We start from the raw sequence: 25,283 nt of genomic DNA, 5'->3' as shown, positions 1-25,283 counted from the left end.
AATGTTAGCTACTATTAGCTCTCTGAACTTTGGGGGCTATCCATAAAATAAGGGCAATAATTTCTGCTCTGCTTCCCTCACAAAGGCCCGTTTTGGCCGTGCCGCGCGGGCTTGTGGGTCTTAGTTGCCTGACCAGGGATTGAACCCGGGCCAGGGCAGTGAAAGCGGCGAGTCCTAACCACAGGACCGCCAGGGAATTCCCAAAAGCTTATTAATATTAATGTTTTAATTCGCTACATAATGCAGCGGCTCTCGCCATCCTCCAGCAGGATTATTTAAATGAAAACGAGTCTTTAAAGAGACCCAGTACTCCCGCTTGTCAGCCCAGCCCAGTGCAACCAGGGGTACAGGAAACCACGCCCCGTTGTGAAGTCAATTAGCTGCAGAGTTCAGTTTAAAAATACCCAGCCCCGCCCCTCCTTGCTAGGCGAGCTCAAGTCTCAACTGCACGCTGATTTGCCCCTGCTGGCCAATCACCACTGCTCTGCCTCCTGGGCTGTAATTTTCAAAATTCTCTGCTGGGCTGATTGGAGAGAGCACGGGGTAAGTTGAGACGGACGCCGGTTGCTGCGACGCGGAGCTCCGGTCATTTCCCGGGCCTCTCCTGGGCTAGGACTGCGTCCGTGGTCTTTCCTCTTCTGCCCTCAATCTCGATATGAGGTAGGCACCTTTGAACTTGTACTGCCCGCTTGAATGTCCGGTTGTGTCGCACGCGGGTGGGTCCTTGAGCCTCACTGCAGTCCCTTGTAACTCACTGTCTTCTTTTGCCGGGATGCATGGGATCCCTGACACGAAACCTTTGCTTTTTCCTGTCAGTCAGCAGTCTGCGGAGAGAGCCCTGTACGAGGTTGGGGAGGGAGTGTGTATTAGTGGGTGAGATGGCAAAGCAAAAAAACAAACAAACCAAAAAAACCAACAAACAAAAACAACAGAAAACCAAAACTGGGTCTCAGCTTTTAAATGGAGCTACCAGTACACATGCCTGAATCAGAGTACATTTACATAACGTCTTTTCACAAGCGAAACTGTGCAGGATCAATTTCATCCACAAGACATATTTAAGCTAGAGAATGCTACTTGAGGGATGTCTTTTGAACTACAGGTTGAAGGATATGAAGGAAGATGGAAACATGTGTCCTTCCTCCCTTGTTGTCTCCACTGGCTCTCTTCTATCATCACCACCTCAAACCTCTCCAACTCTGGCTTTCCACTGCTCTCTGCTATGGTCCTCTTGGAATCCTAGAGTGTCAGAAGTTGAAGGGATCCTAGAACAGTGCTTCTTAAACTTTAAAGTGCCTACAGATCACCTGGGGTTATTAACTTGCACTTCCTGATTTGGTAAGGCCTACCTCGGGGCCTGAGATTTTATATTGCTAACAAGCTCCCAGGTGATGCTAATATTGCTGGTCCATTGACCATGGTCTAAATGTCGAGGAGACTCTGGTCCCACTATCTCATTTTATTAGGTGGGGGAAGGAGGCCTGGAGAGGGAAAAGGGACCTGTCCAGTGTCACTCAGCCAGCTAGGGCAGGATTAGAACTAGAGCCTAGGCATCCTTCCCAGCTCAGTGCTGCTTTCATTGACACCATGCTGCTTTCTCTCCCCAGTGTCTTGCTGTCTGTAACCTGCCTTTATATATGAAAAGAAGTCGCTACTGTTTCCTGAGATTGTCTTGATCTACAGTTTTGGACTCTGAGCAATTGGGCTTCTAAACAAGCCAACTTGCCCCTGTGTGGGTTTCAGCACCAGCCCTGGGATGCCCAATAGAGTCTTCAACACTCATCAGTGTGTATGTAGGGGAGATGTCTGGAAAGTAGAAAGGATTTTAATTTTTTTGTCCAAGTAAGGCTAAGGGTTCTGTAGGTGGTAGAAGTTGAGAGTGTTCTGCAGAGTGTCCTTTTATGAAAGCATGTTTCTGGTGGTGTCAATCCCCTCCCCCCACCTAGTGGCGGGGAAATTAGTTACTTAAGTCGGTGTCTGTGTCCCCCAAAGCAAGTGATTATTGTTCAGGATAATGAAGGTGATACATGACCATCATCTGAAAAACCTTATTTTCTCTGAGGTTTAGTCAACCTGTGATGTCATCAGCTGAAAGTTTTCTGGCCTGTTGACTCCAGTTTGATTTTTTCTTTCCGCTTGAAAGATAAAGATTTCAGAACATGAGTCTTTGGTCATCCATAAAAAATTGTATGAGATGTGAATAGTAATAGTGGAGTGAGTGGTTTTCATACAGTGCAGTTAAGGGTGGGTTCACTCAATTTAGCTTTATTGCTGCTTGGCTGAGTTTTGAGGGATGAGATGGAAAATAGGTTTGGATTTGGAGGAAGAGAAGGAGAATAAGACGCACCATTTATTCTGAGTACTTACCAGGTTAAGCTTTGCACATACAAATTTACATTTGAGCCACACAATACCTCTGCAAGTAAGAGGTGGTATAGCTCTTTTGCAAATGAGGAAACTGAGGCTCTAAGATGCTAAGTTGGCTGATTTAGGAGCCCAGTTGCTTCTTAAAAAAAAGTCTGTGTTCATTCTAACTCCTCATTACTCCTCATACTACCACACTATGGCCTTTCACTTTGGGCTGTGGGCTATTTTGGAATCTTTTTTGCATACAATCAGAGAGACTTCATGGTATTTTAGAAAAGAGCCCTGGAAAGAGCTGGGTATTCTATGCTGCTTAATAATTTGTCCTGGGTAGTAAGTCACTTAACTCATCTGGGACTATAAAATGGAAAGAATTGTACTTGCCCTGCTTACCCTCACAGTTTTGTTGGGAGGATTAACTGACATAGTAAATGTGAAGGCACATACTTGTACTGACTTTTCCTTGCCAACAAAATGTTTAATATTCTCCATCCAAAGCAAAGTCCAAGTTAGCCTTTCTTCTTTCTTAAACCTTCCCCTCAAACTGCAGTCTTCTCTGCAGTCTTACCAGCGTGGCCCCAGCCTAGCTTGCAGCCTCTTTCTAACTCCTCCCCGACGCATTCTTTATACTCCACACTCCAGGCAAGTTTGGATGTTCCCAGACTTGCTGTGCTCTGCATGTTCAAGCCTCCGCCTAGGCTCAGGCTTTCTTTGCCTGGAAAGCTCCCCTGTCTACTTGGGAACCTTTTTGTCGTTTAAGTCCAGATGGAATCTCCCACAAGATTACTGACTTTCCATTATGTTTCTAAAGTACTTTTTATCTACCATTTTTAAATCATTTGTCATATTTTTATGTTACTGTTAGAGCTGTGCCTGTGAATACTTCTAGGGTAAGATACATGATTTATTTGTGTTTGTATCTCCATTGCCTGAAGTATCTGGTGCATTGCCTTTAGGGTCTCTCTTATGGAAGCCTGTTCTTTGTCAAATGCAGTTGAACTTGGACACTGAATATGGGTGGGTTTGGAAGGGCAGTTGTATTTGAGTGGGAAGGGTCTCTTGGATATCCAAGAGCTGATTCCTCCTAATTATGTATTTGCTTGTAAGATACATAAGTATATCATACTATTGGGAACTCACAAACTAAAAGAAATTTAAGGAATGTAGAATGGGATCCCACACTGAGATGGGGTGAAGGTAGGACTCTCCCAAGGTCTGTAATGACTGTTAAATTTTTGTGTCAAGTGATTTTCAACAAGTTAGTTCCTTCTGCTGTTATCTTTTGATTTTATTTTATTTTTTTCTTACTGGGTGTCTGGAACAGGATTACAGTTTCTTGATTGAATGCAGCCTTTGAATACCCTCTGGCCTATTGTGCATACGTGTGTGTGTGTGTGTGTGTGTGTGTGTGTGTGTGTGTGCAGTGTATTCTTTTGCCTTCTCTGTAGCATCATTATAATTGCTGTGGCCAGGACCCCATGCCTTTTAAAGAACATTAACCCTACCAGCGAGCCTCCATACTATATGATCTGTCATGTTCTTGATTATTTTCAATGCAAAACTGTTAATTTGTCCCCAGTGTTCCTAGGCTAAACTAGGGGCTAGGCCACAGTCCCAGTGCCCACAGGGGGTGGCAGGCACTGTACTGAGCTTTTTACATAGAGTATCTCATTTAATTTGAACAGTGCCCTGCAGAGGTACGTATACTTATCTCCATTTTACAGATGAGATAACTGAAGCCTAGGGAGTTTAAGTCACTTGCCCATGGTTAAGTGTGGTAGAACCAAGATTTGAGCCCAGATCTGCTTAAATCAAAGTATGTTTTCTCCTAGGGATGCTATAGAGAGACTGGGTTTTCTCAAGGATCTCCAGAGAATTCTGATATTTCTGGTGAATGGTGTTTTAAAGAGTCCTTTTCTGATTGCAGCCCTGCCTTGGATAGATGCTGCTGAATCCATAAGAAATGCCACTGCCACTACCACCCCAGCGCTCCAGACGTGAGACTAAGAAATCTCAGTCCAGCAAAATTGTGCCCAGTGATCATGGCCCATCTGAAAAGGTTAGAGCAAGCTGTCCCTCCCAACAGTGTTTCAAATAAGCTCTTCCTGCGTTTGTTCAGTCCCTATCCTCATCCCTACATCTTTTGAAATATGTGTGGTTTAATCTGAGAAAGTGGCAAAGGGTGGCAGACCTTGTAGTTGGAGAAGACCAGCGAATTAGGACTTAGGGAGAAAGTGTCAACTCTTCTTTCCCGTAAATGCATGGCTAAGATGAAGGCCGTTCTCCATAACTTTCAAAAGCAAAAAATACTCAGTTCTCATTAGTGATCACATCTATACTCTTACTTTCTCTGAGATGCTCAAAGCACCTTGCCAGGTGGCTGCTTGGTACATCCTGGGGAGGGTATGAAGATTAGGTCAACAAACGTATTATAATGCTTTTTACAGCTATTAAATTTGAAGAATGGGCCCATTTTGAGCCTGCTGTTTTGACCTTGTGGATAGTTTGTCATTCCGACCCTGCGATGTTCTATGTTCCTCATCATTCATATTTTAATCAGAATTTTACTAACCTGATGAATTGTCATTAAGAGAGTATTTCCTGGAGCAGACATCATTAGGCCAATTTATTTTCCTTGATTGGTTTTCTCTCAGCACAGATAAACACTTTCTAATCATTTTCATTTTTGTCTCACTGAAATGATTTTCTTAGAGGGGCCAAATGTGTTTTTCCTATGTAAATTTGGCAAGAAAGATTTGATACATTGATCAGATTTTTGTCCATATCACATTTTCTGATTAGAGTTCTGCCACTGTAAGTTTTCTTTTGTGGCCGTTATTTTTCCAAATCCAACTCTCTCAGGGCACATTTTGCAAATATAAATTTTATTGAGTTCAGTTTTACCCATTGATTTTTATTTGGGGCTGGTTATTTCTACCAGTAATATTAAGTAGGAATTGGATAACAGGCCAACAGTTAATTTCTCAGCCAATTTGAGAGAAAATACTAATTTATTTTTGCTAATTATTTCCACTAGGATTATTTATCATGAACTAGATAAGAGACTAATAGTTTACTTATTTCTTAGCTTAATCAATTGAAAAACAGAAGTAATTCTTCTCAGCTCTTTCAGGATTGCTCCACTGTGCTAGATTGTTCTATTGTAATATGAATCCAGTTCTCTAAATTTCTAATCACTTACTGTGTCATGTACTAACTGTCCATGATGTAAATAGAGAACAGGGAAAATAAATGGTCGGACCTCAATGTTCTGCTTCACATTATTAACAACTCTCTGACATAGGTAGGGCAGGGTTCTCAATTCATAAAGGAAATCTGATACTTAGGAGACTTTCACCAAATAAAAACTGTTAGGGAACAGAAAAGCCCTACAGCGTGATTTACCTTAACCTCTAACCGCACAGAGATAGTCTTGCTCATTTGGGAGTGGGGTAAGGCATGTGTAGATAAACACTACCTAGAAAGGAAACTCCCTTTGATCCAAAATATTCACCCTTCCTCCTTTCCCCCACCTCTCCCTTGTATACACTAAAAGGGATTAATATGAATTACCAAACTCCTTTCTTAAAGTACAGAATTTTCCCTATGAGGTTTAAAAACATATTGGACTATATACTTTTAAAATACTATTTCTGCCCGTTTACAGTTTATATCGATTTTTAAAAAACATGTTTTCTCTTATTTGATCCTCAAATGAGGTAGGTCATTATCCCAATTTTACTGATGAGGAAATTGAGTCTCAGAAACTAAGTGACTTGTGCGAGGTCAATAGCTAATAAAGAGCTGATCCTGGATCAGTATCTAGGTACGTGTGTTATTGTCCTTATTGAGAATGTCTTAAATCAACTACTTAACATAAGAGACACTTAAGTTTTGTTAAATTATTGAACTAATTTACCTGGGAACGTCCATATTAAAGGAATGAGTGGGAGTTGCAGGGTGGTGGGGGTGGTGATGGTTAATCTTGGCTAGTATAGCCATAAATATGAGAGGAGTAAGAGAGAAAATTAGCTTCACCAAGCTAGTTTGCTCATTCTGAGAGTTACACTGACAGTCATCTTTTCTCCTCCCAGCCTTGTCCCTATCATCAATGATTATCTCCTTCAGGGACTCTCTAAGCAGTGGGTGCCAAAATTTCCTTTTGTTGTAGTTTATTGGGGTTTATTATAGGCGTCTGCAGTTGCTTGGAGATTCAGCCATTCCCCGCCTGAGCCCCAAAGATGACCTGAAGTCCCTGAAAAGACTGCTCACAATTGGATATACGCATTTACCTCTTTTACTTTTTTAGAGAGAGGAGAATTACCAAGCAAAGATATCTCCATCTTCACCTCAGGGACCACTGAAAAAGAGGTCAGCTTTTGAAGATCTCACCAACGTGAGTATGCCAGTCCAATCCTCTGCCATGGTGTCGCATAAGGTTTAGACAACCTCTTCCTTGAGGGACCTTTCCAGTTTACCAAACTCTGACCCTCTCTAGAATGTTGAGAGCCAATTTTATTTGGAATCAATGACCCAATTTCAGAAACTGCAGTGGCTCTTCTGCTGGCACATACCATCTGGATTAATTGATGGAGCTCTCTGGAAGCAGCAGAGTGATTATGAGATACGAAATTGTAGACAAATATGAGAACTTTGGGATCTTGCATTTAGATAAAGTCCAGAGGTGGCTCAGCTGGTTGCGTAGGCCTTGGAGGCAAGTACTCTGGTAGATTCATTGTAGTCTAGGGCAGTGTTCATCAATTCAAGCACTGTGGGCATTTTGAACAGGAAAGTTTTTCTGTTGTGTACGACTGACTTCAGCCAGCATTCCTGGTCCCTAGCATTAAGTTCCAGCAGCACCCCAGTCATAGTGACAATCAAAAATGTCCTCTGATGTACAGAACCGTTGATGACCACAGTTCCATGATCTGGTTTTCAACTAAGGAGATCTAGAAACTCAGTTTTGGCTAGAATTCTTGAGTTCACTTCCGAGTTACCTCCCTTCTGGTGTTATTAAGGCGCCAGCAAAGAAAATCAAATTTACTAGTTAGAAAGTTACTAACTGAATATAGAATTGAGTCAGAGGTAATCTTTGGTCTTAGAAAATAATAGTAACTGATGTCTCCTGAGTGTTTACCACGTGTCAGGCACTATTCTAAGCATTTTTCCCTGTATCCACTCACTTAATCCTCATAAAATCCTTTGAGGCAGATACTATAATTATCTCCACTTCACAGATAAAGACTTGCCCAGTGTTGGTTTTGAAGTCTGTTTCATCTAGGATACAGAGAACCCTAGTGAACCCTATCCTGCCCTCTATAATAGTGTCCTTCTGTGGCTACCAGAATTCTTACATCTGCTAGATAATATTTTACCCCCTTGGGCAGGATTGGATAAGCATTGGCAAAGTTCTCCCCTTTGTATCTCTGCTCTTTAGATGCTATGTGACCACCTTTGTGCTAAAACAGTCTTTTCCCCATGCAGATTACAACATGTATGATTGTGTTACAGCTTCCTGCATAATCAGGTTTACTCTAGATTGGTTGAAAGAGCTACCTCCCACACAGACCTGTAAGGTTAGATTCATTTCCTGACTTATTTAACCATGGCTCTAGAAACTTGGTTGAAATAAGGTAGCCACACAAATCAGGAGCAGATGCAGCCCATCTTAATGTAGCTTCCCTTGGCCTCCAGAGTCCCTGATGGGAGTCCAGTGACACTGTGCAAAGCAAAGTCTAACCACATATGAAAAACTTTCCTGCCATGTCTCAGTCCTTTTTTTGTCGTGAAGTTTATATCATCATTCATAGAGAACAAACACAAATTAATTAATAGGAAACACATGCTAAGACCCTCCTGATTCTCCAACTGAATTCAACATCTGTTAGGCCACATACCTGTCCAGGGTTGGGGAAGCAAGGCATCCCTGAGCAGTATCTCTGCCTCTAGCTTTTCAGAAGCTCAGAAAGCCCGTATCCCTTTTGCGTTCAAGTTCTGGTCACCTTGAATGGTCTTTGGTGCTTTCCAGACAAAGTTCCATCATTACAGTGTACCTAAGCCATTCCAGGGTTGGGCATTTCTGCAGACGTCTGAGCTCATTTCTTAGAGGGTTGAGGACTCCTTTCTCTCTGAACTTTGGGGATTCCCTTTATGACGATTTGCTTCTTCCTGTCAGTATAACTTCATTTACATGTCCCCATATCTGTCTTCTCCTCAACATTCACCACAGTGAGGTCCTGGCTTGCCAAAAGAGCTGATCTGTTTTAATTAGTTAGTCTGCTGTGAGTGTTCTTTTTCCCCCTCTCCTTTATCCTTTCAGCATGGGAAGGACTTTTGATTTGTTAGAGCTGGTCCAAAGCCAGTGGATGAGGAGATAAAGTCTATTTCCTAAATTATTTTTTGTCAGTAGGATTGTCATCTCTATTTTCCTATTTTTTGGTGAAAGAATTATGGGGAGATACTGGTAAAGGTCCCCTTGAGCTTAGATCTGAAAATATTAGTGCTTTGAACCTTCACACATGGCAAGTTGAAAGTTTCACCCTGGGGATTAGGGTCTCCACCTCTCTCCTGCCAAGAACGCACATCTTTTCCAATTCTGGATCTCAGCTGGACACACAAGGAGTCTGTAAAACTTTAGGTGAAATTAAAATGCAAACTGTGTCAAGCTCTTTGAAGAGCAGAGGTGGACAACAACTTGAGGGCCTAAGAAAGAATTCCCTGTTGGATTGTAGTTGCTTATTATGATACGATGATACAAAGGCATAATTCTTTTATACTTCATTTGGAAATAATTTCAAATTTATAAAAAGTTGCAAAAATAAAAAACAGTACAAAGAACACACATATGCTGTTTACCTAGATTCACGTATTACTAACATTTTATCCTATCTGCTTACATACATCATGGTCCTTTACCATGAAATACTTAGGGTATTTCAGCGTCTATAGAGAAAGAGTCTCTATATACTATTTCTCCTCAGAGAAATAGTCTTATATAAACACAGTGCAGTCAACAACTTTATAAATTTACACTGATATAGTGTTTTTATGTAATCTGTTGTCCATATTCCAATTTTTTTCTGTTGACTTTGTAAAGTCAATGTTATAAGCATTTTTCCCCCTCCAGTAAAGGATCCAGTCTAGGGTCGTTTACTTGTCATGTCTCTAGCTTCTTTTAATCTGGAACACTTCCATAGCCTTTCTTTGTTTTTTTATGATATTTTTGAAGAATACAGTCCGACCCAACCCCCCATTTTAAAAATAGAACATTCCTCATTTTGTGTTTGTCTGATGTTTCCATGTGATTAGATTGATGTTATATACGCTTGGCTGGAGTATCGTGTAGGTGATGTTCTGTCCTTAGAGTATCACATCTGGAGGCACACGACATCCATCTGTCCCTCATTGGTGAGGTTAATTTTGATCACCCAGTCAAGATGTTGTCTGGTTTCTCCGCTGTATAATTACTGTTTATTTTTTTTCCTCTTGCAACTAATAATCTGTGGGACACACTCTTAAGAGCCTCCAAATAGCCACTCTTCATCAAAATGTCCCCTAGATTTAGCATTCATTGATGATTTTTGCCTAACACAATCTTTATGATGATTTTTCCAACTCTAGCACTTGTTCCCCATTTACCAGTCTACAAGCAGAGGCCTCCCTTCTTCCCTGTTTATTTATTATTGGTATAGACTTATGAATTCCTATTTTTTCAGTGGTTTGTTGTTCAGTATTGTATTTTATTATTTTGGTGCTCAAATTGTCCCAGATTTGGTCACTAGGGTCCCCTTTAATCTGACTACTGTGTCTTTGTGACATACTATCATCATTTTTTTGAGCATTTTCTTTCCAGCATAATAGGATGTTCCAGGATGTTCTTGTACCTATTTTATTGCCATGGAGTCAACCATTTCTGTGAAGAATTCCTGTTCCTTTTAGTGGGGAATGGTATTAGAGACCAAGATCTCAGTGCTAGGTGTGCTACTGGGGTGTCTGCCTTTTCTGCCCTTTCTGCAGACAGAGTTAGGAAATGTCTGCATGTATATATACATATAGATACACACATATCTGTACTTAAACATATATATATACACATATATCTATATATACAAATACATACACTCCTGTATACTCAGATGTATATACACATATACCTATTTAAGAAATCATGGGTCCACACAGCTCCCATTCCAAAACGTACAGGGTTCTTTCTTGTATTCCTCAATCCGTGTTTATATGTTCCTTCTCTACAATGAGAACCACGGTTCCCAAGATCATCAACACATTTACTCAATACTATAATACATATAAAAGAGTTTCAGAATTACTTCTTTCACACCACCATAATAAACACACCTACTAAAAAGAGTTCCAGATTTATTTGCAATATTCTCCACCATCCCACAAATGCATCCTGACTGAGGATGTATATGGTGAGGGTGTATAGTCTGTGTTTACTTGGATTAGTTGTTTATTATCTTGTATTTCCTTCTGTATTCTTTCTTTTGTCCTTCAGTGTGGTTATGGTATTTATTTGGAATATAATTAGATTCAGTTTGTTTCATTTTAAAGGCATAACCTTTAAGATTATTTTTATTGACATTATTCACAGTCCCATGATCTCTTCTACTGTTTAATAGAATTAGTCATGATTAGAGTTTCTGGTGGAGCTCCCTAGAGCCCCATGTTAAATAAATATCCCCTCAGTGAGATGGGATAGATGTATCACAGGTAGTGTTGTATTAGAGGTCTATCCTGAAAAGCTAGTTGATCTTGGTATACTCAGGCAGCAAAGCCAGTTATATTGCCTTTTCCCCCCCTCTAAATATCTTATGGGGTCAAAATGGAATGTGATGTTTACAAAACATCTTTTTGAGAATTTGCCAGCCAGTATACCTGACATTGGAGATCAGAACTACATCATATGTATCTTGAAATCACTTAGGGCTGCTATTTAGCTAATATGCACCAGGACTACTGTACTGCCAGCTTCCATCATGACTAGTTGGCACCAGTACCATACTGGTTGTAAGATGTTTTGATCAATGTTCCTGGGAACACCCAAACAAGGTGTCCAGGGTGTGGATGTGTGTCAGGACCTTCCTATGAGAACCACCTATTGGGTAATTTGAGGTTCTCTCTCTCTCTCCATTTCCTTGCTTCCTCCTCCAGACCAGCCCCCCCACCTTTTTTTTTTTTCTTGCAGGCTTCTCAAAGTCAACCTGCCAAGCCCAAGAAGGAAGCCAGTAATGAGTTTGTTAAAGATGTTTCCAAGAAGAAAAACAGGAACACACCTGCTTGTGGGTGAGTACGAGGGGACTCAGATGGCATTGTTTTATACGGTAAAGGAGAGGGTGTGACATCCTTTTGACTGCCTTTTGTCCCCATTGAGAACATTTTTAGTGAGCTACAGTGGTGAGTACTACATTAACTCTGGGTGCTCAGATGGACTAAATTGCTGAAGAATTACAGGCCTCATCTCACCACCACCCCCAATCTTTCTCTCTCCCTCTCTCTGCCCCCCTCCCTCCCTCTCCCTCTCCCTCTCCCTCTTTCCCTCTGTCACCCACCTACATGGTGTGTGCATATTGAAAGAGCTGTTGTCATTGAGGAATTTGCCAAAAGGTCTTGTGCTCATCTTTTCTCTATTTTAGTACTTCAGTCCTTGACTGAGCTACTCTGTGGTTGAGAGTGTGGAGGCAACTTAACTTTTCAGGGGATTCTCAGCAGCTGGCTGATAGCTTGCCAGTCTGCTTATCCCATTAGAACCCTTAGGGGGAGGTTTGTTCCTTGTTACTGTAGAGAAATTACTATCTCCTTAGGCCAAAAATGTGTGTTTTCCAGCTGTTATAGGGAACTGATCACAGGTTCTGCAAGTAGATAGGAGTATTCTCATCTAGGATCGGGAAAAGGATTTACTCCTAGGAAGGTTTCTATTAGAAGAAGAGTTAGAAAGTGGAGTGAGACCTTTTTATATCCTCTCCTCATTCCAGTGGGAATTACTTCTTTCTGGAAGAATAGAATAGATCAGCTAGATAGCTATAACCCGGCTAAGCATGGGTTCCAAATGGTAAGGGGAAAAGTTTGGGGAACTCCAAAAAATTAACATGCCAGGTCCACAGGACAAATTGCTAATTACCCAGCAGAAAGAAATCATACCAGAAGATTAGCATTTAGCCCTACTCAGTTTCTTGCTGAAATGAAATTCCTGGGATTTGCGTGTGTATTTTGACCTTAATTCCCTGTGTTATTTTCTTTTGAATTTCTTTCACCATTCTGACTTTAGCAGGGAAATCCTCACAAAATGCCATAAACATTCTTGTCCTCATTCAGAGTTCAGTGAAATGGACCCTAATAATAGTGCTAGAGCTAATAGCTAACATCTATTGAGAGTTTACTGTAATCACACATTATTCTAAGTGGGGTTTTTTTTTTTTTTTGGTAACAGCTTTATTAGGATATAATTCACATACACAATTCACCCTCTTAAAATGTACAATTCAGTGGTTTTTAGTATATTCACAGAGTTATGCAGCCATCACCACAGTGAATTTTAGCATATTTTCATCAATCCCAAAAGGAACTCTGCCTTTAGCTGCCACCTCTCAGTCCTCCCTACCTGTAGGCAACCACTAGTCTACTTTCTGTCTCTATAGATTTATCCATACTGGACGTTTCCCAGAAATGGAATTGTACAATGTATCGTCTTTTGTATCTGGCTTCTTTCACTCAGCATAATGTTTAAGGGTTCATCCATGTTGTAGCAGGTATCAGTACTTCATCCTCTTTTATTGCCAAATAATATTCCATTGTATGGATGTACCATATTTTGTCTATCCATTCATCAGTTGATGAATGTTTGAATTGTTTCCACCTTTTGGTTATTGTGAATAGTGCCGCTATGAACACCTGTGTACAAGTTTTTGCTTGAACACCTGTTTTTAATTCTTTTGCATATGTAACTAGAAATGTAATTGCTGGGTCATATGGTAATTCTATGTTGAACTCATTGAGGAACTGCCAAACTGTATTCCATATTGGTTACACTATCTTACATTCCTACCAGCAGTGGATGAGGGTTTTGAATTTTCCACATCCTTGCCATTTTCTGGGAGGTTTTTTTGTTTGTTTGTTTGTTTGTTTGTTTTTTGTTTTTTTAACGGCCGTTCTAGTGAGTGTGGGATGGTATCCCATTGTGGTTTAGATTTGCAGTTCTCTGATGACTAATGATTTGGGAATCTTTCATGTGCTTATTGGCCACTTGCATATCTTCTTTGGAGGAATGTCTATTCAGATCCTTTGCCGATTTAAAATATTTGGTTATTGATCTTTTTATTATTGAGTTGTAAGAATTCTTTATATAGTTTAGATACAAGTCCCTGATCAGATATATGATTAGCAAGTATTTTTCCTCCATTCTGTAGGTCTTTTCATTTTCTTCTTGGTGTTCCTTGAGGCATAAATGTTTTTAATTGTAATGAAATCCAATTTATTTTTTTTGTTGTTGCTTATGCTTTTGGTATCATAATCTAAGAAACCATTGCCAAATCCAAGGTTATGAACATTTAAGATTTTTTTCTTTTTAGAGTTTTAAAGTTTTAGCTCTTAACTTAGATTGTTGATCCATTTTGAATTAATTTTTATTGTTGGTGTATGTTAGGGGTCTAACTTCATTGTTTTGCGTGTATTGATAGATATCCAGTTGCCGCGGCACCATTTATTGAAAAGACTAATCTTTCTCCACTTAATTGTCTTGGCACCCTTGTTGAAAATCAGCTGACTGTAAATGTGTTTATTTCTGAACTCTCAATTTTATTCCATTGACCTACATGTCTTTCATTATGCCAGTACTATGCTATCTTGATTATTGTTGTTCTGTAGTGTGTTTTGAAATTGGGAAGTGTGATTCCTCCAACTTTGTTCCTCTTTTTCAAGATTGTTTTGGCTCTTCCGGGTTCCCTGCAATTCCATATAAATTTTAGAATCAGCTTGTCAATTTCTACTAATAAGCCAGCTGGGATTCTTATAGAAGTTGCCTTGAACCTGTAAGTCAATTTGGGCAGTATTACCATCTTAATACTAAGTCTTCCAATCCCGGAACATGGGACGTCTTTTCATTTATTTAGATCTTTAATTTCTTTTAACATTTTTTTTGTAGTTTTCAGAGTATAAATTTCTCACCTCTTTTGTTAAATTTATTTCTAAGCATTTTATTCTTCTTGATTCTATTGTAAATGGAATTGTGTTCATAATTTCATTTTCATGTTGTTCATTGCAAGGATATAGAAATACGTGTGATTTCTGTATATTGATCTTGAATCATAGAACTTTGCTGAACTTGTATATTAGTTCTAATAGTATTTGTGTGTGGGTTCCTTAGGATTTTCTATGTGTAAGGCTATGTCATCTGCTGATATAAGTAGTTTTACTTCTTCCTTTCCGATCTGGATCCCTTTTATTTTATTTTCTTGCCTAATTGCCCTGGCTAGAACCTTTAGTACTGTGTTGAATAGAAGTGTTCAGAGTTGAACATCCTTACCATCCAAGAGTTGAATGACCGACTTATTCTGGTTTTCCTAGGACTTTCCCAGTTTTAACACTGAAAGTCTTGCATCCCAGGAACCCTCTCAGTCCTAGACAAACAAGAACAGTTGGTCACTCTATTGAGGAAGCCTACTCTGATCACCCCAGGCTTTAGATATCATAGACACTAAACACCTACTTCCTATACCAGTGTTTTTTAAGAGATGGACTTGGAGAGGCAGGCAGGAGCAAGATCACCAGGGCCTTATGGACCATGGCAAAGAGTTTGTACTTTATTCAAAGAACAGAGGGGTTCAGTTCTAAAGTGTCAGCAATGCTATATTAGTTATTCACTACTACATGACAAATCCTCCACCCCCCAAAAAGAGAGTTGGACATCCTTGTGTTCTGCTTGATCTTAGGAGGAAAACATCAGTCTTTTACAATTAGCTATGATATTAGCTTTGGGTTTTTCATAGACGTTCTTTCATAGGTAAGGAATCTCCTTTCTAGTCCTAGTTTGTTGAGTGCTTTTATCATGAAAAGGTATTGAATTTTGTCAAATGATTTTTCTAGATCTATTGAGATATCTCGTCATGTAGCTTTCGTTTTTATTCCATTAATATGGTGTGATAACATGAATTGATTTTCAGATGTTAAACTAATTTTGCATTCCTGGGATAAACCCTAGTTGGTCACAGTGTATAATCCTTTTATATACTGCTGGATTTGGTTTGCAAGTATTTTGTGGAGGATTTTTGCATCTGTGTTCATAAGATATATCAGACTTGAGTTTTCTTCTGATGTCTTTGTTTTTGGTATCAGAATAATATTGGCCTCATAGAATGGCTTGGGAACTATTCTTACCTCTTCCTGAGTTCGTGAAATGTTGGTATTAGTTCTTCTTTAAATGTTTGGTAGAATTCATCAGTGAAGGCATCTGGGCTTAGATTTTTCTTTGTGGGTAGTTTTTGATTATTAATTCAGTGTCTTTACTTGTTATAGCTCTGTTCAGATTTTCTGTTTTTGAGTCTGTTTTGGTAGTTTGTATCTCCCTAAGAATTTGTCCATTTTGTCTAAATTATCTGATTTATTGGCATGTAATTGTTCTAACAATGATTTAAGTGTTTTTATGCATATCAATTGCTCAAATCTTTACAATAATTCTATAAAGGAGGTAATATTATGACCCTCATTTTACAGGTGAAAAAAGTGAAGCATAGAGCATTAACTTGCCCAAGGTCACCCAGCCAGTAAATGGAGGAGCCAGGGTTTGGAGCCAGGCAGTCTAGACTCAGAATGCATGCTCTATCATAACTAGACTATCTGAAGACTACTTCTAAAAGTTCTCATCAGGAGGCACCTGGAACCTATCTGGTCAGATGGAACCTTTTGAGGCACTTTCTTTTCTTTTTTTTTAACAATTCAGTAATTTAAAAAAAAATTATATTTATAGAGTTGTATAGCCATCACCACCATCTAATTTTAGAACTTTTTCAGCACCCCCCTGCCAAGAAACTCATACCCATAGTCCCTTCTCTTTCCCAGTCCCTTTCTACCCTCCTCCCTACCCCTTCCCAGCTTCAGGTAACCACCAACCTATTTTCTGTTATGGATATACCTCTGTGGATATGTCTCCTCTGGATGTTTCATATAAAAGGAATCATATAATATCTAGTCTTTTGAAGGTACTTACTCTTGTTCAGACTGATCGTATTTACCTTTAATTCTCTCCCTTTTCTTATTCTGATTTCTAGTCATCCAGAGATTTGGTCACACCAGGTTAGTCACTCTGATTGGATATGCAGTCCTATTCAAAACAAAGCTTTGCATCTGACACATGTGAACAAATGTTTATTTTGGTCTTTTTTATTATCTCCACTAGGAAAACATCTTGTAAATAGCCTAGAGTGAAAGGAATATAGTTAGATACCATGAACGTTAAGTACCAGCCCAACTCTCTCTTATAAGCCTTTTACTCTCTTATAATCCTCTCTCATAAGCCTTCAAACAATATTAATTTCAACCTGAATTTTATCAGATGCCTGGTGCTGTTAGACAAAGACAAATAAATACAGCTAGTGAGGGAGACATATATAAGCCAATCACTCATACAGTGTGGTAAGTATTATAATAAAAGCCTTTGTATATAAATAAAGTTAATAAATCATATATGAGAAAGCATAAATAACATGATTTCAGGGAAATTTTTTTAGAAAAGTATGGGGACCTAGGTCATAGAAACTATACTGTGTGCTACTTAGTTGATTTACTATGGTACCCATTGATTTTTACCCTCTAGTCTGTCTCTTGGGGTTGAAGCCCTTTCCACTTCCATACATTTAGTAAGTATAGTGACAAAACGAGATGGTAGGTGAGGATTCTAGGAACTACATGCTTCTTACCCAGACATTGTTTCCTTTACAGGTATAAGCTGGAACTCTCACCAGTAGTAGTCTCAACCACCACGGTACCAAATATTATAGATAAACCGCTCATTCTGGAGACACCTACCAGCTCCAAGACACCCACTACTGAGGGGGCATCTCTTTTCAAAAAGCCTTTCATTTTAAAAGAGGAACCCACTACTGAGGATACAATCCTCATCAAGAGGTCATTAAAGAAGGGCACAAATCAGGGGGAGGTGTCCCTCTTGGAGAAGCCACTGTCCTTGCAGGAGGAGACTGACAGTGATGTTGTAGAGCCAATGACTTTTGGGAAGAAGCATAAAACTGAGAAGGCAGCCATCAACAAGAGTACATTATCTTTAAAGAATATGTGCACACATCAGGGGAAGCAGTCCTGCACGAGGGAGGAGTTGGCCTTGCAGGACATCAATGTTGAAGAGGATTCTTTCTTTATGGAGCCCACGAACTTTAGGAAGAAGCCTAAAACTGAGGAGGCAACCCCCACCAAGAAGCTGTTGTCTTTAAAGAAAAAGTGTACCACTCAGGGGAAGGTGTCCTGTATGAAGAAGCCACTAGTATTGCAGAAGATCACCTCTGAAGAGAAGTCACTCGCTAAGGAGCTGTTGTCTTTTAAGAGAAAGCCTACCACTGAGAAGGAGTGCCTTTTCCAGGAACCATCTGCATTGCCAAAGAAGCACACCACTGAACAAGAGGTGTCCATCTTGAAGAAATCATTGGCCTTGCAGGAGAAGATCGACACTGAAGAGGATTCCATCTTTAAGGAACCATTGGCTTTTAAGAAACAACCTACCACAACGGAGACAACCCTCACCACAAGGACATTATCTTTAAAGAAGAAGTGCACTACTCAGGGGAAGATAGCCCACTTGAAGAAGCCATTAGTATTGCAGAAGACCATCTCTGGAGAGAAGGCACTCATTAAGGAGTCATTGTCCTTTAAAAAGAGGCCTACCACTAGGGAGGAGTCCCTCTTCCAGGAGCTATCTGTGTCGCAAGAGAAGCACACCACTGATGGGGAGGTTACCCTTTTGAAGAAGCCAGGGGCACTGCAGGAGAAAAAGGATGGTGAAGATGAATTTCTTATGGAACAAATTTCCTTGAGGAAGAAGCATACTACTAAGGAGGCAACCCTTTCCAAGAAGCCATTACCTTTAAAGAAGAAGCGTACCACTCGGGGGAAGAGGTACCGCTTGAAGAAGCCACTAGTATTACAGAAGACCACCTCTGAAGAGAAGTCACTCATTAAGGAGCCGTTATCCTTTAAGAAGAAGCCTACCCCTAAGGAGTCCCTTTTCCAAGAGCCATCAGCATTGCAGGAGAAGCACACCACTCAGGAGGAGGTGTCCATCTTGGAGAAGTCGTTGGTCTTGCGAAAGACCCCAACTGAGGAGGAGTCCTTTTTAAAGGAGCCTTTGGCTTTTAACAAGAAGCGTACCATTGAGGAGGCAACCTCCTCTAATAAGCTGTTGTCTTTAAAGAAGAAGTGTACCAGTCAGGGTAAGATGTCCTGTTTGACCAAGCCACTAGTATTGCAGACCATTTCTGAAGAGAAGTCACTCATTAAGGAGCCATTATCCTTTAAAAAAAAGCCTGCCACTGAGGAGGAGTCCCTCTTGAAGAAACCATCTGCACTGCAAGAGAAGGACACCATTCAGGGGGATTTGGCCCTCTTGAAGAAGCTATGGGCATTGCAGGAGAATATAGACAGTAAAGATGAATTTCTTATGGAGCCAGTGTCATTTAGGAAGAAACATACCACAGATGTGGCAGTCTCTACCAAGGAGTCATTATCTTTAAAGAAGAAAAAGTGTACCACTCAAATGATGATGCCTATCTTCCAAGAACAGTTGGACTTGCAGAATATGATTGGTGAAGGTAAGGACTCCTCCTTTATGGAGCCAGTGTCATTTAGGAAGAAGTCTTCAACTGATGAGGCAGTTCTTACCAAGACACCGGCATCTTTAAAAAAGAGGCAAATCACTCAGGGGAAGACGTTCCTCTTAAAGAAGCCACTGGTCATAGAGAAGACTACCTCTGAAGAGGAGTCACTCTTTAAGGAGCTGTTGCCCTTTAAAAAAAAGTCTACAACTGAAGAGGAGTTCCTCTTCCAGGATCCATCTGTACTGAAAGAGAGACACACCACTCTGCAAGAGGTGTCCCTCTCAAAGAAGCCATTGGCCTTGCAGGAGAATATCACCACTGAAGAAGAATCATATATTAAGGAGCAGTTGACCTTGGAGGAGAGGTCTACCACTGAGGAGGAATTCTCCTTTCAGGAGCCATTTTCATTGCATGTTAAACCTACCAACAAAGATGAATCCCTCTTCAGGAAGTCTTTTGCCTTGCAGAAGAAGACTGATAACAAAGAGGACTCCTTGAAGGCACTGTTGGCTTTGCAGGAGAAAAGCACCACTGAAGAGGAATTCCTTTTCAAGAAACCATTGGTTCTGAAGGAAGAGCTCTCCACTGAGGTGGCAGTGAGCATAGAGGGGCAATTATCTTTAAAGAAGCCCACTGCTCAGGGGGAGGTGTTCCTCTTGAAAAAGCAGTTGGCCTTGCAAGAAAACATCACCAGTGAAGAGGAGTCCCTTATTAAGCAGCCCCTGGCCTTGCAGGAGAATCCCAGCATTGAGAAGGAAATCATCTTGAGGGAGTCCTTGGCCTTGCAGGAGAAGCCCACGAGTGAGAAAGAGACCCTCTTCGAGGAGCCCTTGGCCTTGCAGGAGAATCCCACAATTGAGGAGGAGGCTATCCTGAAGGAGCCCTTGGCCTTGCAGGAGAAGCCCACGAGTGAGAAAGAGACCCTCTTCGAGGAGCCCTTGGCCTTGCAGGAGAATCCCACAATTGAGGAGGAGGCTATCCTGAAGGAGCCCTTGGCCTTGCAGGAGAAGCCCAGCAGTGAGAAAGACTTGTCTTCCAAGGAGCCATTGGCCTTGCAAAAGAATCTCACTCACAAAGAAGACACATTTCTCAAAGATTTCATCATCCTCCAAGTTGAAACCAGCCCACATGTGTCCACCACTGCCCCTGACTCTAGAACAGGCTTGTCCAGCACTGTCACCGTGTCCAGTGTGGGCAAGTTCAGTACCACAAGCCAGTCCAGTACTTGTGGATCCAGTTCCAATAAACCTTTCTCATCTCAGGACAAGAGATCAGAGAAGGAGGTATTCTGCTTTCTTTCTTCTTAAATTAGATGAAGTGTTCTTTGTTGTCCTGGAGGTGGCTGCTAGCAAGGAGATTTTTTTTGCCTTCCTAAGCAATTGGTATTAAATCAAGTTGGCCTTGTAGAATCTCTTGACTTCGTGATTGGAGTAGTGATGTACCTGAGCAATTAGAAAGTATTTATTCCAGGAATACCCCCAAGGGTCTGGAATACTGTGTGTGTGTGTGTGTGTGTGTGTGTAAATATACATACATACATACATATATATATATATATGTATGTATGTATGTATGTATGTATGTATGTATGTATGTATATATACGCTTTTCAGTAGTGGTTAGACAATTTCTTTCAGGAAATTGCCTTTCTTAGTGATTGCAATCTGCATTACATTGGACCTTAGCCAAAGATGGGTTAAGTTCACAGAGGCATCTTCCAAGGAAGATGGTTTTTAAGTTGTAAATTGGAAGGACTAAGGGATGAGATTTGGCAAGCAGGAGAAGAAAGACCCCTCTTGTAGGCAGAACAACCTGGTTAAAGGTGTAGAAGGGAGGAAAAGGCTAACAGGAAGATGAACTGGGCCAGATCAAAGCACTGAGACATAACAAGGGACCTAAGAAGACAGGTGACACAATTTGAAAGGGTAAGACAAGAATGTCTTTCTTGGAGAATCTTGAGCTTACCTGTAAAAATAGTGTCTGGTTCTTAGGGCAGAGCAGGTGTGTACAGGAGGACTAAGCATTTCTTGGTTGCTCAACAGTATGAGGATTACAGGACCAAGGGGTGCTCTGTTATGGCCCAGGACATATAAGGCTTGAGGAACCTTAGGAGAAGATGACAGTGGGAAGAAAGGAGTCATTTTTTATGTATGTGTGCTAAGCTTTTCTTGGAATCTTTCTCTTAATATGTCTTTCTGGTGATTTCCAAGCAGATGACCCCACTGGAGGATGTTGACAAGGACCACAATGATCCATTTTTCAACTCAATATATATTAAGGATATCTTCAGTTACATGAAGGAGAGAGAGGTGTGTAGGTGGTGAGGGTGAGGGGCAATGATTTCCAGTTCTCATTTTCTCATCACACATCCTTCAAATGCACGTTTAAAGGGGAGGTAATAATGATGATGAAAACAATAATAGCAGCAACTGACATCTACTGGTAGCATACTATGAGTTAAACATTGTGCTAAGGGATTTATAAACATTATCTTGTTTAATTTTCCCAATAACTTCATGATGGTAGGTATTATTATCTCCTTTTCATAGTTGGGGGAAACTGCTCAGTCAACACAAATAGTATGTGGTAGATCTGGGATATGAACTAAAGTCTAATTACCTTGGAGACCATAAACCTACACCTCTAATTGCTGAGGATGTAATCTCAGACACAAAAATTGTCAAGCGGGCTTTTTCTGAGTGACTGCTCTTAGGGATCTTTTCCCTTCTCTATGCAAGTTTCTGGCATCATATGTAAAACCAGACCTTTTATTCCAGCTCTCCAACCTGGTGAAATTTTCTTTCTCCTTTGAAATCTGCCAGTCTCTTTTACCACTAATATTCATCAATTCCAAATTTTCTTCTGTCTCTCAGTGGAACAGATGGGACCAAGGTTATCTACTAACTAGAATTTTAGCAGGCCATGCATAAGAGGAAGGATGAATATCTCATCTTCTCTCTAGAGACACAGCAATAGATTAACTGACTCTAGAGCCTGTACCTTTTCTAGTATACCTTGGAGGAAGCAAGAGATAATTTTACTATACTAAAAGTGCGAGCCTTAGCTCAGCAGTATTGGTTTCACTTGGGGGTCTTATGGGAGATTGGGATTGACATATATACACTTATATGTATAAAATCAATAACTAATAAGAACCTGCTGTATAAAAAAATAAACAAAATAAAATTCAAAAAAAAAAGAAAGAAATGCAGAAACCTAGCCTCACCCCAGACCTTCTAAATTAGAATGTGAATTTTAAAGATCCCCAAGTATCTTTCACATATGCATGTTAAAGTTTGAGAAGGACTCCTCTACACAGCCTGGTATTGTGCTTTAGACTGAATTGCAAAGAAGGGGCAGAATCTCTTTGGTATTCATCTATAGTCATAGGTGTCTTCCTGCCCATATTCCATATTCTCCTGGGCTCCTCAATATCCACCCTGACACTTAAATATCATGTGTGTCCATTTCCTAAGGATAACTGAAACTTGTCTGGAAAAGGATACTTTGCTCTGCCCCTATCTGATACCAGCTGAAAATAATGATTTAGAACCCTGAGGAAATTACTTATGTTAGGTTACAGTTTTTTTCTGAGATGTTAGTTGCAAATATTTTTTCCCAAGTTACAATTTTTGAACCACAAGAAGAGTTTATTTGTTAACACTTCTTTATTCTTGCTGCCAGGAAAAGTTCATACTTAAAAAATACATGACCAGGCAGACTGATATCAACAGTGACATGAGGGCCATTCTCGTGGACTGGTTGGTGGAGGTGCAGGTAAGCCTAACAACTGCTGCCTTAAGGGGCTGCTGTTCTCTTTATCAATTATTCATTCAGCATTGCCAGGTCCCAAACATAGTGAAAATTTACTGGGTCTACAGAGCTGAATAAGCCATGATTCCTGCCCTCAAGGAGCTTATGACCTAGGGGACAAGATAAGACAAGCAGGCAGATAAGAACAATACAAAGTAGAATATACTAAGTACTATAAGAATGTTATTAATAAGACACTCGGAGAACCCAGTGGAAGGAGAGAGATTTCTAGAAAAGGCAATGATGGTATGGCAGTTTAATCATTCTCAAAATCCTGTAAAAGTATATCTTGTGATTTGGATAGGGGTTAGTGACAAAGTCTTTCAAGCTTTGGATGGGATGGGTAATAGGAAGGACATTGTAGCCCCAAACAGGGCAGATGGCTGTTTGTTGAGGGTTGGATGTTGAGGGAATATTGTTATGAATACTTAATTATCATTTTATACTAACAAAGGATAGCCCAGAATAGTACCTGGACGTAGTAGGTGTCAATAAATATTTGTTGAATGAATGGAATTGAAAGGATTGCTGTGGAGTTTGCAAGGAAATATAAGGCATAGTATATGCCCAGCAGAGTCTTACTATACAATTGGGAAGAAAATGTAATATAGTTTAATATCCTTTAAGTACCAGAGTAATGGTTCAGGCTCACTTTGGAGCGACAGACCAGGGAAATGTGGTAGACATGGTATATTTGAACATCAGCAAAGCATGAAAATGTCATCTTATGGAAATGATGCAAAATAGTAAATTAGATAAGAGTAGAATTTGAGTAAATCTTAAATAAGTAAAATTGATCACAAAGATTGCTGATCATTACCAAGCAAGAAAGAGGTTTCTAGTAGACTGCCAGTGGACTTTGTTCTGATCAATATTTCTATAAGTGATGTAGATGAGAACAGAGAAGATCATCTCATCAAATTCACAGATGGCATGAAACTGGGAGTAGGGATAGGAAATAAATGGATAACAGATAAAATATCTCTAGCAGCTGGAATGATGAACTGAATCTTTTTTTAAAAAAACTTTTGTTATTATTTTTATTGCACAAAATTCCCATTTATTATAGCAAAGTAAGAAATTATAATTACTTATGATCCCACAACCTACAAACAGTGTTAACATTTGTGTGTGTTTATTATCCCCCGCTTTTTTTTTTAACATCTTTATTGGAGTATAATTGCTTTACATTGTTGTGTTAGTTGCTGCCGTATAACAAAGTGAATCAGCTATATGTATACATATATCCCCATATCCCCTCCCTCTTGCGTCTCCCTCCCACCCTCCCTATCCCACCCCTCTAAGTGGTCACAAAGCATCGAGCTGATCTCCCTGTGCGATGCAGCTGCTTCCCACTAGTTATCTGTTTTACATTTGGTAGTGTATATATGTCAATGCCGCTCTCTCACTTTGTCTCAGCTTACCCTTCCCCCTCCCCGTGTCCTCAAGTCCATTCTCTACGTCTGCATCTTTATACCTGTCCTGCCCCTAGGTTCTTCAGAACCATTTTTTTTTAAGATTCCATATATATGTGTTAGCATATGGTATTTGTTTTTCTCTTTTTGTCCTTTGTAACATTTTGGGATTGACTTTTATCACTCACCATAATTCCCTTGAGATCTGTCCAAGTTGTGTGTATCAATAGTTCATTCCTTTTTATTGCTGAGTAGTATTCCATGGTATGGATGTACCAAGGTTTGTTTAACCTTTCACCCATTGAAGGCCATTTGGGTTGTTTCCAGTTTCTGAGACTGTGAAAAGAACATCTATAAACGTTAATTTACAGGGTTTTATGTGAGTATAAGTTTTCATTCCTAACATCAATACCCAGGAGTGGGATTGCTGTGTCATATGATAAATGTATGTTTAAGTTAATGAGAAAGTGCTACAGACTGACCGTATCATCTTGCACTCTCACCTGCAATGTATGAGAGTTCTAGTTGCTCTGCATTCCTGGTCAGCACTGGGTTTGTTTTTTTTTTTTTTTTAAACTTTAGCCACATAGATGTGTAGAGGAATCTCACCATAGTTCTAATTTGCATTTGCCAATGATGTTGAACATCATACTTGTCATCTGTATATCCTCTTTGATGAAGTGTCTGTGTCTTTTGCCCAGTTTTAAATTGGGTAGTTTATTTTCTTTGTGTCAAGTTATGAGAGTTCTTTACATATTCTGGATACAAATCCTTTGTTGGATGTGTGATTTACAAATATATCCTACCAGTTTGTAGTCTTTTGATTCTATTATCTGTGTCTTTCACAGAGCAAAAATTT

General features: G+C 40.0%; 2 protein-coding genes across 2 annotated transcripts in view; both read left to right on the top strand.

Annotated features, from left to right (window-relative positions):
- Window positions 1-547: 547 nt before the first annotated feature.
- On the top strand, window positions 548-23,087 carry LOC137756315 (G2/mitotic-specific cyclin-B3-like). Its single transcript, XM_068532616.1, has 7 exons — window positions 548-660; window positions 4,292-4,423; window positions 6,674-6,760; window positions 11,570-11,667; window positions 17,314-20,479; window positions 21,407-21,505; window positions 22,881-23,087. Exons 2-7 carry the CDS (start codon window positions 4,328-4,330, stop codon window positions 23,085-23,087), a joined length of 3,753 nt encoding a protein of 1,250 aa, XP_068388717.1. The 5' UTR covers window positions 548-660; window positions 4,292-4,327.
- The window catches only part of LOC137757484 (trophinin-like), a 64,230-nt gene continuing 61,832 nt past the window's right edge, over window positions 22,886-25,283 (top strand). Inside the window, 1 exon segment of the mRNA XM_068534200.1 lies at window positions 22,886-22,973. The gene's annotated coding sequence lies outside the window, so the exon portion shown is untranslated.

The sequence above is a fragment of the Eschrichtius robustus genome, chromosome X (genome assembly GCF_028021215.1).
Source record: "Eschrichtius robustus isolate mEscRob2 chromosome X, mEscRob2.pri, whole genome shotgun sequence".
Classification (NCBI taxonomy): domain Eukaryota; kingdom Metazoa; phylum Chordata; class Mammalia; order Artiodactyla; family Eschrichtiidae; genus Eschrichtius; species Eschrichtius robustus.
The sequence above is the reverse complement of the archived record's forward strand: the minus strand, read 5'-3'. Positions and strand labels throughout refer to the sequence as shown.